Source organism: Pavona decussata, unplaced genomic scaffold (genome assembly GCF_977016875.1).
Source record: "Pavona decussata unplaced genomic scaffold, jaPavDecu1.1 SCAFFOLD_300, whole genome shotgun sequence".
In the NCBI taxonomy this organism is placed as follows: domain Eukaryota; kingdom Metazoa; phylum Cnidaria; class Anthozoa; order Scleractinia; family Agariciidae; genus Pavona; species Pavona decussata.
This window is the reverse complement of record NW_028145697.1, coordinates 4,492,501-4,506,551: the sequence shown is the minus strand read 5'-3', so window position 1 is coordinate 4,506,551 and position 14,051 is coordinate 4,492,501. Positions and strand designations below refer to the sequence as shown.

The following is a 14,051-nucleotide window of genomic DNA, read 5'->3' as shown; positions in this document are numbered from 1 at the left end:
AACAGTCTTAAGTGGTCCTTTAATTTATTACGTTGACCCATTGTTTGTAGCATGTCAAACCATTTGTGGCACATGTTTATCCTCAATATTGAGAAAATAAACCCATATGGAGTATTTTGGTTTACTTAGTGTATATACATCTTGACTTGGCAAAATTCTCATGCAGGACAGTTTTCATTTTCTGTGCAGGGTTTTGAAACCTTTGCAATGATCAGTCTGTAGCACATGGTCCACAGGTCGCACTATACTTTGTTGTTTGTTATTTCAAGGGCATGCTGTAGTAGCACCCTAATGTAGTTGTTATGGTAACAGGTTTGACTTCATAACCAACGTGTTAACCACAATTTAGTAGGAACCCTTAAATATTTTGCTAGCAAAATTTTGTCTATTTATTTATTTATTTATTTATTTATTTATCTATCGATTTATTTTTAATGTGCTGGCATGCACCTTTTTACATAGAGTTCTAAAGTGTGACATCACAAATATTTGAACTTTTGAAATTATGGGATTTGTTAGTATAATTATTCGGAAAGAGCATGATGAAAAATGCCTACTTGCCAAAAATCAGCTTCTCATTGCAATTTGGGGGCCAGATATTAGCTCTGTTGTGCACTGATGACTCCACACAAATCCTTCTAATTTTGCCTCGGTTCCTAAGGTTAGGAACTGAGACAAAATTAGAAGGATTTGTATGAAGTCATCACGGCATAACAGAGCTAATATCTGGCCCACAAATTGCAATGAGAAGCTGATTTTTGGCAAGTAGGCATTTTTCATCATGCTCTTTCCGAATATACTATTAACAAATCCCATAATTTCATAAATTTAGTTTTTTTTTGCTTGAAATCAGTATTACCGTCTGGTCGTCAGTTTGACTTCTTAAAAATGAGGGAGTGCATGGAATAAGACCCTTAAGTGATTCCTGATCAAATTTTCCTTTTGACTGATGAGCAAAATTTTTACAAAGGAAATTGGAAGGGGAATATTAGCAGTTTATCAGAAGTCACTTGGGGTTTTATTTCAGACCCTCCTTCAAATGTAATCTCCATTTTTCACTTTCCCCCTTTCAATAATAGTACATGATTTTGTAGACATTGAGCACAGGTGGCCCAAGTGCAAAATAAGAGGAAAAAATGATGTGTACGTGAACGTACCTCTTATTCGCGCTTGGGCCGCCATTGAGTAACTGCACTTTTGTTTGCTTCTTCAACGAAATGCATTTTAGACAAATGGCAAAGAAAACTTATTTAAAACATGTTGCTAAGCAAACTTTGTACATGTTAGCAGATGTATCAAGTCTACTCAAGGAAATAAAATGGTTATACAGTAATACTGTACAGTTGAAAATGAACAACAGCTCATTGTACATGTAAATGATTGTTTGATGACACCAATACAGACAAATCAATAAACTACAGTGTAGGACAATAGCTGTGGTCACACTACAGGCTTTTACCCGGGGAAAATCGTTTTACCTAGGAAAAATTTCCCCAGGTAAATTTACCTCTGGTTTCATTTTCCCTAGGTTAAAAGGTCACACCGGAGACTATGGGACTTTGGGAGGTTAACGTCTCAAAAGATTAAATTTCAGCTCGCGTGTTCAAAATTTTGGCGCAGAAATGGAAAACATGCTCGAGAATTAAACGGATCAAAGAAAGCTTTTTTTTCTTATTTCATTGCTGTTCATTACTTTACTTCAAAGCGCAAGACGAGCAAGAGTAATTTTACTGCAGTGCCTGATTTCTCGAAGGATTCAAAGACGACGAAGAGCCGCATTTAGTCAATTCTTGACTATTTTTGCGTGCCGAAAACAACAACGGCCCAAACGTGTAGCATGGGTTCTTCCAAGGCCGCAGTATTGGTTTGTTCCATTCCAATGCGTTAAACATTTGGTGGAAAGAAAATTTTCGAGTTTCAAGGGAAACATTTAATTTCATTTGCGCGACTGTTGTTCCTGTAATCCAGCGACAAGAAGAAGTCACGTTCTCAAGCGCTTCCAAAATTAGTTTTACAACGCGATAATTCCGGATCTGTCACCAGCGTGATCGCCGACGAGCGTCCATTGGTCGGCTACTCTGGGATTTGATTTTTCCCTTTCTCTGCTTTAGGGTAGTTGTCAAGGGAAATCCACAGGACATTTTTTTGTTCTCTTGCGGTTTTCAAGCCCCAGATGATAAAACTTTCCCGAGGTAATTTACTTAGGGAAAAATCGGTCACACTTGCAAATTTGAGTTTCCCTAGGGAAACTATCAACAAGTCAAGTTACCCTAGGACAAAACCCTGTAGTGTGACCACAGCTATTGTATTGTACATAAATGTATTATGATTCAATCTTCAATGACCATTGACTCAATAGTTTCCATTACAGCTGTTGGCACTCCATCCGCTAGGAAATCACCTGAAGTATTGTTTTCTTCATCCACAAGTGAAAGTTGCAGTTGTGATAATGACAGATTTTCCATGATCATATCAAATAGTTCATCATCGTGAAGCAGCTCATTCCACTCATCTAGAAACTCATCGTCAAAGTCATACTGGTTATCACCTTCCTCTGCAGACTGATAACTTTGTTGAACCGTATCATCAATATCTTTAAAAATATCACTGATGACTGAAAGGATTTTTTGCGCATGTTGTCTGTCCCATATTTCAACAACCTCATGAATATCTGACAATGCAAAAATCTTTTCTAAGTTATCAAGAACTTGAGAGATCTGAAGTTCAGAAAAACCTACCATGAACTGCAAATTAGTCAGAGTCTTGACATTTCCATTGGCGGCAGTGTTGACTAGTTTCATAACTAATGACTTATGATATTTTATTAGGTTATCTTTAACAGCTTTTTTTTGTTCAGCAGTCACTGATCTCTCCTTTGCTGTGTGCAAGACTGTTTGGGGGTTTTGCTTCATAGGGAATGCAGCATACTTGGCACAATCTGTCTCACCACATTCACAAATAGAGGAACAGTTGTCACAGCAAAGGTGCAGCTTATCAAACTGCTCCAAAACTGTGTCAAAATGCTTAAATACTGCTTTTCTCCTGCACTCATCAGTTTTTAAAACAGATTTGATGTCTCCTTCAACATGATTTAATAAAATTCCATGATACAAAATGTATGCATGGCTTTGGGTTCCATCCCTGCCAGCTCGCCCAGTTTCTTGAACGTACGCTTCAACATTTTTTGATGGTCCATAGTGTATGATTCTGTTAACTCCTTTACAATCTACCCCCATGCCAAAAGCATGCTTATTTGCAGTTGGCGTGCAGGAATGAAGCATTTCAAGAAGGACATTATTTGGATCAATGTTGTTTCCAATATACATGTACTGTCCAAGCATACCCTTAATAGTTGCATAAATAATACCACATTGCTTCATAGTCTGACAATAAATAATTGTCCTCTCACATAATGATTGCCGGGTTCTCAGTTCATCAACAAGCCAGCCAAACGACAGTTCATGTTCAGTGTCTTTCTGCATGTATTCAACAGCATATGTTATGTTCAACTTGCTTGGACTTTCTGTTATCTCATAGGGATTTTCCATAAGAAGCACATTAAGGATTGTATCTTTTGTCAACTTTGTAGCTGTGGCAGTCAAAGCAATGATTTGCACTTGAGGAGCCAGGGATCTCAATTCATGAAGATGAGCATAACATTCACGGAATGCTGCTCTTTTGCTGTCTTGGGATGTTCCCCTGTCATTAACGAAAAACAAAATAATGAATTTTGACATTGATCTGCTGTAACCAAAGAAGAACAGACAAACTGTTACCAATTTTAGGTCTTCTTTGCAAATGGATAATTTTTTTATACAATTGCTTACCCTTTTTCAAATATTGAAACATTTAAGAATGGCCAAAGAGAACCTAATGCGAGCTGTCACAAGATACATGTAATAATAATAATAACAATAATAATAAATTGTAGAGAAATTTACAACTCTCATTGTGAAAGTGGAATGCTAATTTAAGGGCGAAAGCAAACTTAAATTGTCACTTTAAGCTTACCACTGTCGTAAGACATGAGCTTCATCGACTGCTACGGCACACAGCTTAGACGAATAAATGTCGTTGTTCAACATGTTTCTCCAACGATCATTCTTGAGCCATGCCTCAGGTGAGCCGAAGACCAAAGAATATTCGCCGTTCTCAACCTTTAATACATCTAGCTCGGATTGGGAACTGATACTTATGGCAGACACTCCAAGACTTGTCAGGTTTTTCACTTGATCGTCCATGAGACTCACAATAGGCGACACGACAACAACATTGTGACCTGTGTGTTTGGTTACGTGATCAAACACGAGCGGCAGAACCTGATAAACAAGTGACTTCCCAAATCCTGTCGGTAAGTTTACAAGCACATCCCTATTATCCACCACAATTGATCGAATTGCATCTTTCTGGTGATCATTTAAATTTGAAATTTTGAATTTAGAAGACACGAGGTTGAATGCTTCCTCTAGCGACGCCATTTTGATTACTTTGTCAGTATAATTTATAAACTAGGCTGTGATTGGAGGAGATACTGACCTGAAAACTTGGCGCGAAGAGCTTCTAGAAAATGGAAGCTTGTTCCTGATTGGTTAATTATCGGGAAAGGAATGTGGTTCGGTTTACAGCAGCCGTTTGTGGGGAGGAGTGTTGCGTGACGACACTAAGAACGGCTGCGTAGGAGACTAATTGACTGTTGACACGATAAATTCTCCACATATGCCTGAACCCCTTACGCCAAACCATTTGCTTACCATAAAGTAGAAGGTGATATTGTCACCTCCAAGCGATGGCATAGGGTACAGTTCCAATGAATTTTGGAGGAGGTGGAGGAAAGATTACTTACAGTCTCTCCAGCCGAGTGACAAACCACGCGAAGAAACCTCCCGGAAGATGACATTGTCATTTTACAGGATGAAAATGCACCCCGAAATTGCTGGAAAATCGCGCGCATGGAGGAAGCACACCCTTATGAGGATGGTCTTGGGGGAAGGTTTGGCTCAAGATTGCTGACAGTAACTTAGACAACTTGGGGCGACAAATAGGACCAGCAACTAGCTTGTACAGACCCGTTCAGAAGCTAGTATTGTTTCTGCCATGCGCGCAGTATGAAGACCAGGAAATCCCCACCTGAGGAGCCTCATTTAGAACTGTAAAGAGTCAGCGAATGGAACAATAATATTTGATTTAGTTTTAGACCCCGTCCACACTTATCCGGATACTTTTGAATCTGCAACCTTTTATTTCCGGATACCGCTACCGTCCACACGCATCCGGCGAATTAGCAAGCAAGTCCGGAAATTTTTGAATCTGCTCTCCAGAGAGGAAATTTTTGAATCCGATAACATTTCGGATACATGTGGACGGTCGAATCCGCATATTTTCTGATACGATGACGTCACAAAATTGGCGCCAGTGTTTACCGCGCAAATTTAATTATGGCCGCCAATTGAAGACAAATAGCTTCTGCGCTCATTGAGCTTATTATTTCCATCCTTTTAGCTTGTATGCAACTAAATGTCGCTATACGAAATATTCTGTAACCAATATCTACAGAGTTGTCCTGGGTACTAGAGTGAATCCGGAGTGAATCTGAATACGTGTGGCAAGCAAATTCGATTTGAAGGTATTCCTGGAGGCTACATCGAATCTTTCGGATCATGACCATTTTTTAACATATGCAAGATAACTTAAAATGAAACATGTACGCCAAATTTCAGGGATTAGGACTGAAGCGTTCGCGAGTAATAAGCAAGAGAAGTTTGGTTTCTACGAGGTCTTTCGCGGGGAAAACACAGACTGCCTACTGCGAAAATCCTTGCGTCGTCTTCGTGTACAATTCCCCAAAGAGTATGATGTTGACAGATCTGTCAATAGCGCTCTCTTTTGCGTGAAAGATGAGACTGTTCTGGATCTCTAGATGGATGAAATAAAATTTGTCTTCGCTTAAAAGACATCATCCTCTGCAATCAACTCGGTGGTGACAATATTGGAAATGAAAGCATGGACGCTATGGACGCCGGGAATTTCTTCAAAACTGGTAATTGAACATCTCAGCACTCTATTACGTGATTAATATTGTTTGTAGTAATATCGCAATTCGCTTCTTGGCGCGATAATTTTACGAATAAACACTATTTCAACTACCTAAAATCACACACTATTCCAAAATTTTTCTTTCAGGTTTGCTGGGACGCCGAACGGGTACGGGTCGCGTCGCGTAATCCAACAAACGGCGATTTAGACTGCGAGCAGTCGTACTATTTCCCCTCATATGATGCACGATAAGTGACGGTAAAATTATCTGGCTTCGCCAACCACTAGGCCAATCCTTCGTGCTCTAGATGCGCGCTCCAAAAATTAGGAGAAGACAGACTGTACGCAGTCTAACGGCGATCTTGAAGACAGGAGAAAACAGGAGAGAAATGCGTGATTCTCCAGCCAGCTTCCCGCAACTTATCAAAATCAGGCCTTTTCCTCCACTGTGATCCTGAACCACAAGCTTTGTTACCCTTTTCGGACTTCTCCTTAATCGTATGTAACCGCTTTTTCGGCGGCATCACTTCGACTTTTCCCTTTTTTAAACCTATATTTCCTTTAAAAGAAGCTTCTTCGATCACACGTATGTGTCTGTTTGATTCAACGCCGTCACGTTGTTGGGGTTCTGTTGCGGGTGCCGTTGCTATGCAGAGGTGTCATTGTTTATAATCGCTTCTCCTGATTGGTTTCGCGGGAAAAACAGCACCCTGTAAAAGGAAAGATAGGGCCTAAAAAGGACCGTTTTTGATGATTTACCGCTGTAAACTGTTATTACAGGTGTAAAAAAAACATGGCTGCCATTGATTCCAAGCCGACGGAAGCTTTCAAGCTGATTTTTGGACGATTCCAGCGCAATTTTTGAGGAAAAAATGCATGTTGATTGAAACGTGGGAGTGTGTTCATTTAAAATTACTGTCGAAGGCATTTCAGAAGGGCTTGAAACTTGGCAGCCATAAAATACGTACTTGAACGAACATTTTTGTGCGAGTACGTAAAATGCCTTCAAATACACGACTCGCAGTGGCATTTTTTACGAGATTGCATAATTACATTTGTAGACATAATTTTTTCCGTTTGAGTTTTCTCTGACGTACTCGCACACGATTATAGGTCTTAACATTACACATCAATTGGCCAATGCTTTTTGAAATGCAAGACATCCTCTTTGAGTTTTATAGAGATATGCCAAATGGCAAGGTTTCGACCACGCCCATTAACAGATCAAATTTCAGGAATTCCTTCTGGAATTCTTTTGGAATTAAAATATTTTTTTAAAAAAATTACATGCAATAACATGTGAAATGTGAAAATTTGACGAAGTTTAAGTGATTTTTTCAACAGATTTTATGCATGTAGATATGTGTTGAAAATGTGCAAATTAGCCTTCAGGAACACCTAAATACACTGTGATCCCATAATGTGTGGACGCAGATATTTTTGTATCCAGAAAGAAAAAGTTGTGGATTCAAAAATATCTGGATACATGTGGACGGGGTCTTAGTGTTTATCTTTTGATTAGCTGAGTAAATTCCTAGCGTAATTTAGGGCAGCCATGTAACGGATATCATTTTGTCATTTTATTTAGGTTATTGTTTTCGGTCACAAGATGATTTGTTATGTTTATGTTTCTTTGTATTTTGTAATAAAATGTTGGTATGCACACTGAACTTGCTTCATTGAATATCATTTCCTTTGTTCAGATTTTATAGTAATTTAGTTCTGTTGCTCATTGTATTTTCAGTTTTTACGGAATATCAAGTTATTAAAAGAATTCAGAGTTAGATGCTTGAAGCTGCTGTTGAAAACATTCCTCCATTGAGGTGTTGATAAAGAAACCCAAATTGTCAGATAGATGCCAGTGTCCACCCCGTTACACTTGGTCTACCTCTCAAACCACTAGCTCAAAGCAGAGACACTACGACCAAGAATGAGGTGGCTCATACGTCAAAGAGCGAGGAATAATTTTAATCACCTGTTTGATGATCCAGTTAAACACAATTACAATCTAAGCTCCCAGAAGAGTCTTGTACCACCACTATCAACATCTGAAAGTCACAGACAAGCATTTATTCCTAGGAGCCTAAGACTGTCCAAATTAAGTAACTAGCTATCTCTATTCATGTATAAAGTAATGGCAATATAAGTTATATTTATTGTTATCAATACTATTATTGATAACTAGTTTCCATGCATCCCACTTTACTGTATACCAATGTTTCAAATTATACATGAAAGAAAATTAAAAAGGCCAACTAGCAGGATGAAAACCAGCAGGTTATTTACAAGTGTGGTCAAGGAGTTAATTTCAGGCTACAGAGAAATAACTTCATGTAGGAGCCAAGGCAGGATTTCAACCCAAGACCTCAAGATTCAAGTCCAGCACACCAACGAGTCAACCATTCAACCATGGCACCTCCTCACCCACTAAATGGTTAATGTCACAGTTCCATCAAGTTACCATTAAAGGGGAAGTATCATGGGGTTTTTGAAATCTTTTGTTCAAAATGATGAAATAAGACTTTCAATCAGCTGCCAAATAATTCTAGAATGATGAGAGGAAAGACATCAACTCAATTCTTGAAAGGAACAACTCGTGATCTGCTCTAGCGCATTTTGGAACCAAAAAGGCGAGAACTTGAAAAACATTAGCCTAACATTTTTCAAGTTTTAATCCAAACCGGCTTACTCTGTCTCTGGCCAGAGGCACTAATTAACAGTTTTAATGCAATGAGGTGATAATTTATAACGAACTTGACAATTATTTCGTTGTTTCTGCTGACAGACAAACATTTTTGGGTTTTGAAATGACAGCAAATTAGCGTGATACTTTGCCTTTAATAATGACATGTGGTATTGTCTACTCAGCTAATCACAGTAGGTTCTTACATTGTCAAAGTGAGAAATTAACCCTTATTCTCACATTTCTCTGTCCTCTCTGCAGATAACAAAAAAAAAACCACCACTGATAAAGTGCTTTCTCTGAAGTGTGATTTGCAAACAGAAAATTACAAACCTGAAGGGAAATTAAAAGAAAACACTTTAAGTTAGCGATAGGTTCCAGTTATCGAGGGTAAAATTACAGTAAATGTATGAAGCAAATGAAGTTATCAGGAGTCAACTGTACATGATAATTAATTGAATCTAGAATGTAAACCAGAAATTATTTTCTTTATAAATGTTATATATACATGTACATTTTTCTCACGATGCAGATAAATGAGAAGTTTTATTGACCTCTAACTGGCACAAAGAAAACTGAACCAAAGCCTGAGTCTGGGGGCAAAAGCCCCAGGATGAAATGCAACTTTCACCACATGGAAAACTGTGGCTGCTGTCCCAGCTGCAAAGAAAACAAGCTAACAATGCAGTGGGAAAAACAACCCCAGCTGCTGACCAGGTCTCTCAGGATACATCAATCATGGTTGCAGCAGCTGGGTCAACTGCTGACAAGGCTGCATCAACAAGTACTCAGATGACCACACCATCCCTAGCTGCAGCTGAATCATTTGTTAATGAGAAAGATGCGGACCGCGAGACACCAGCTGATAAATACAGTTAATCATCAAGGATGAAAGGATATGTTTATGGGCAATTCCACTGTCGCGGACGTTACATTCAGACTCAGTTTTGAAACTTTAATTTGGCACAGACAAAGGATAAATAAGGAGTTGTCCAGTTTTCCATTAATGAACATTTTTGTGCCTACAGACATATTAATTGGGCTGTACAATTTTTCCATTTCACTGATTTCTGTGACAGAAATAGAGCCAAAAAACACTGTTGCAGACATTACATAAAAATCAACCACATTATCAAGCGCATTAGCATTAAGTCAAAATTCCTGTGAAGTATCAGGGTCTTTTCATATGAACTGTTCCAAACACCTGCAGTTAAGTGGTTGTGTGAACCAAAAAGCTTTATTTCATTTAAACTGACATTCACAGTTTTCCCAGGCTACTTGAACTTCGGCATCGCCAATGTTACCACCAATGTTGCGGACGTTACATTGTGTGAATCATTGTTAAGTAGAGAAGATAAATCAGCTATTCTGTATTGTTCTTGGTCACAACATGGTTCTTACATGAAATACCACCTGCCATTTGAGCATGCTCCTTGCATTCTGCTGCTCCACAAGTTCCTTTCCTCAGCCTTTTTTGAAATCGTAAATCTCAAAAAAAAAAGCCTTTAAATGGAGCAGAAAGAAGCAAAAATGACAGAAGAAAACGCAAAGAAAATGCAGAGATGTATGCAGCATACAAAGAGAAAGACAGAGTTTGGAAAAGGGAAAATAGAATGCAAGCTCCTAGTTTAAGGAAAGCTGCTGCAGAGAGAAGGACATGTAGGGAAAGAGTGAGATTACACAGGCTAAGAAAAAAGTTGTCTACCTCACAAGATGCTAATGGCACTGATCTGGAAAGTGGATTACAATCTTTATTGTTGACTCCTATTTACAATTGTAAGACAACAAGTGCTGAAAAGGGCCTTGGCATTGAAGTTTTTGGGTGGGAAGAATTTGAAAAAGCAGTGGAAAAGAAACACCTGAAAGACCTTCTGAAAGGCAAAGGTGACCTGTTAAGACAAGATGCAGTTTTCTTTTCCTGCAATGATATTCAGAGCGAACATTGGTTCCTTGGAGTGATTTTCTCCAGGAAATGTGGATTGTGGTGCTTGACAGCCTGCCAAGGAAATTCATAAAGCCAACTGTGTTAAAACGAGTGGAAAAGATGGTGCCACTTCTTGTGAAAGTTGACCAGTCGATTGACATCAACCAGTGGTCTTTCTTTTCAAACAGGCCTGGTGAGATTCCACAACAGGACAATACCTATGACTGTGGTATTTTCACTTGTCTGTATGCAAGATGTTTGGCCACCAGATGCCAAGTGATCCCTAAAACTGAAGTTCCAACATACAGGCAACTGATGATCCAAAAAATTGCACCAGAAAAGGCTATGCCCAATTCCACCACCAACTATTCAACCAGGGGAATACTATGTAGTTGATTACATCAAAAACTATTATTTTGGCAGAGTAATAGACAAAAATGACAGTTTTGTCCAATTCAAACTCCTGCACAGAGTCGGTGAAACTACTTATCATTGGCCTAGGTGAGACGATATGGACAGAGTCCACCTTTCAAATATTTTTGCTGGTCCTATTACTGTTCCTCACTTATTAGTGGACCATTTGAAATTCCAGAGCAACCAGCTGTGGAAAAACTCTTCAGAGTAATTAGGAAACATACAAGGGTTTAAGAGCTGTGAGAAATGACTATGTTCATCAGATTATGGTAGAACCTCTTCTATTCTTGGAATGTCAAAATAGTAACCTTCTTGAAAGCTGTTGTTTGTTTTAAAATGTTTGTCAGGCACCTATGGATTTGTGGTGTAATATTTTGGCTTTTTACAACAGTTTCAAGTGTTTTAACTTATCTTCAAGAAGTGTAACGTCCGGAACAAAGTTTTGCTGCCATTATTTTGAAAATGTTGCAGTTTACTAGAGATTTCTTTTTACTAAAGTGTTTCTATTGGATGTCTAGCTGTGTGACAAGAATGTCTTTAAAATCTCTCACATAGTTATCTTAGGAAAGAAAAAGGATTGTTTAAATGTTGTGGACGTTACGTAACGTCCGCAACGGAACTTGCCTTTGTTATATCTACTTTTACAAAAAAAGTTCAGGTGAAATTTATATCTCTTAAGTATTAACTCCATTAAAGGATTTTTTTCTGACACAAGTGTTTGCAGCCCTTCATATTTTCAAAGTTTGATAGAGCAGTTAAAAATGTACCCTCTTGCCCATTGTCTGTCATAAAAAAATAGACAGTTACTTTGGAAACCCCCCTGAATACATGGTTGTCACAAGAGAGCTGGAATTTATTTTTCCTGGTGCTGTAACTTGTCAGCATCATAGCACAGAGTATAATTTCAAGTCCAACTTGTTTTTAAAAACCTGGATTCTAACACCACTCGCGTGGAATTGCCCTTATGTGGCAGACAACCCTGATGATAACTGCTGCACACCTGACATGTGATTTCATTAACCACATTGACAGTAATTGTTAATTTGCAGGACGAGTCTGTGATTTTCTTCGACTGAAAAAATTTGTTTCAAGAGCATGCTTGCTATAATAGTTTTTAGGGTATGGATTTGCAAGGTTAAGGAAAATTATTTATGTACTATCATATCCTTTTTTAGTTCATTCTATTAAAAAAATTTTAGCAAGCTATACTTTATTTTCAGACATTTTGCTTTTCACAGGGTAATTTCACAGGATGTTTCACAGGTTTCTGTATTTCAAATTCTGTTTCACAGGACCCTTCTAAGGTCATTTTCAGACATTTCAACTTTTCACAGGGTAATTTCACAGGATGTTTCACAGGTTTCTATATTTCACACCCTGGATCGTAATCCCAGCCCTGCGATCAGTTTGGTCTATTTACACATAAAGTGATGTCTGGCACGTGCATTTCTAGTACAAGCCATCTGGCAAAGGGATGTATTAAGAACGGTTCATTTGAGCATTGACCATTCTGCATGGTCCCCTGCATTCAAAAATTTCAGAATCATTTATTTCGCAGAGATTACACTGGCCACATTGAACTTGTCCTATGGAGAGAACAAGCAGATGGCACAGACTTCAAAGAAGGCAATGTCCTAAGTCTACAAAATTTAGTAGTATCCACGTTCAATTACCAACTCAGTATCACATCACCTTTTGAAACAGTCATTACAACCCAAGATGAAGAAATGACAGTCACCTGTACACACCATCCAATGTCATCTCTTTACAGACCTTCAATGTTACTTTCAAATAATTACCTGCACATACACCTGTATTGACTGCAGGAAACAGATTGACCTTTATTATATAGCTGAATTGGCTCCCTGAGCGGTCCAAATATGGATAAAAGTTTGCCACTATAAACGAAACAAGTTCAGAAAGTTGAGGCCAAATCCTGGGAAAATAAGGTTGAACTTAATTTGCTGCCCTGCGCTTTCTTTAAAAGGATGTTAGAAAGAAAAAAGGCGACAAATACAAACTTGGAACTCTAACTTGCCTTCAGTGAAGTATCCAGCACTACCTTAATACCCATGTGTCGCAAGTAAATCTCATTCAAGGTGACAAATTTAAGCTATCCCAAAAACTCCTCAGTACAAAAAGAAAACAGCTTGTAGTCTCAACTGAGTGTACATCAAAATCTGAAAAGCTTGGATTCATACAAATCGCCTTCCATTCAGCATCAACAAAGAATGTCTTCAGCTCTCAGTCGCTCAACAAAGACAAGAGAGCTCCAAGCAGCTGGTAATACACAAACAACAACTGAGGTGGAAAGTACCAGTATGACAACCACAAAAGAAGCCAGATCTGCTATTTTTCACAGAGCAAATTTCCCAGATTGCTTGCTTAGTATCCAGATTATGAACATGATCAGCCACTGCTTCGCAAGCTCCAAGCCATTTTAAGTGACGATAAAGATCACTAAAATGTAATTTTGACTTCAATTTCATAGATTGTTATTCATTACATAGTGAGTCTTTTTCAAAAGTTGAGACTTTTCAACACTCAGTACTTTTAAGAAATGCGTTGTCAACCTTAGTGTGTCAAACCTTGACCAATAAAAAGTGGCCTTTCATGCCGGAGCCAATCAGAATGATTCCATGTGGTTTTTGTCTGTGTGTATGCGTCAGCATTGAAAAAACTTTCTTGCACTTTTTCGTGCACTACCTGAACATAAACAAGTTTTACTTGTAGTAGAAAGTAACAGGCAGGAAAGCCTATATAATAAAAACGTATATAACCGCTGTTTGATCAGCCTAAACAACAAGCAATGGTTTTCAGCATATACAGGAGTACGTATATGTTTGCTGATGTATACAACAGTGGCGACTGCTTAATTCAACATTCTTTTGGCATCAATGTTGCATCAGCCAAGCACCAAAATCAGCACATATCCACCAGCCATAATTACAGTAAATTTAATTTGTACTGTAGGGCATACTTTTAACGAAAAATCAT

General features: G+C 38.4%; 1 protein-coding gene across 1 annotated transcript; it reads right to left on the bottom strand.

Moving 5' to 3' along the window:
• LOC146454740 (uncharacterized) lies at positions 1 to 10,179 on the bottom strand. Its single transcript, XM_085095016.1, has 2 exons — positions 4,012 to 10,179; positions 1 to 3,699 (listed from the first exon to the last, which is right to left on the bottom strand). Exons 1-2 carry the CDS (start codon positions 4,476 to 4,478, stop codon positions 2,331 to 2,333), a joined length of 1,836 nt encoding a protein of 611 aa, XP_084951142.1. The 5' UTR covers positions 4,479 to 10,179; the 3' UTR covers positions 1 to 2,330.
• Positions 10,180 to 14,051: the final 3,872 nt, after the last annotated feature.

Bases quoted from the DNA above. Each gene is read 5' to 3' on its own strand.
- LOC146454740 (XM_085095016.1), bottom strand. From the start codon at position 4,478: ATGGCGTCGCTAGAGGAAGCATTCAACCTCGTGTCTTCTAAATTCAAA. The intron at 3,700-4,011 runs GTAAGCTTAAAG...CGTTAATGACAG, and splicing joins GCTCATGTCTTACGACAGTG to GGGAACATCCCAAGACAGCA.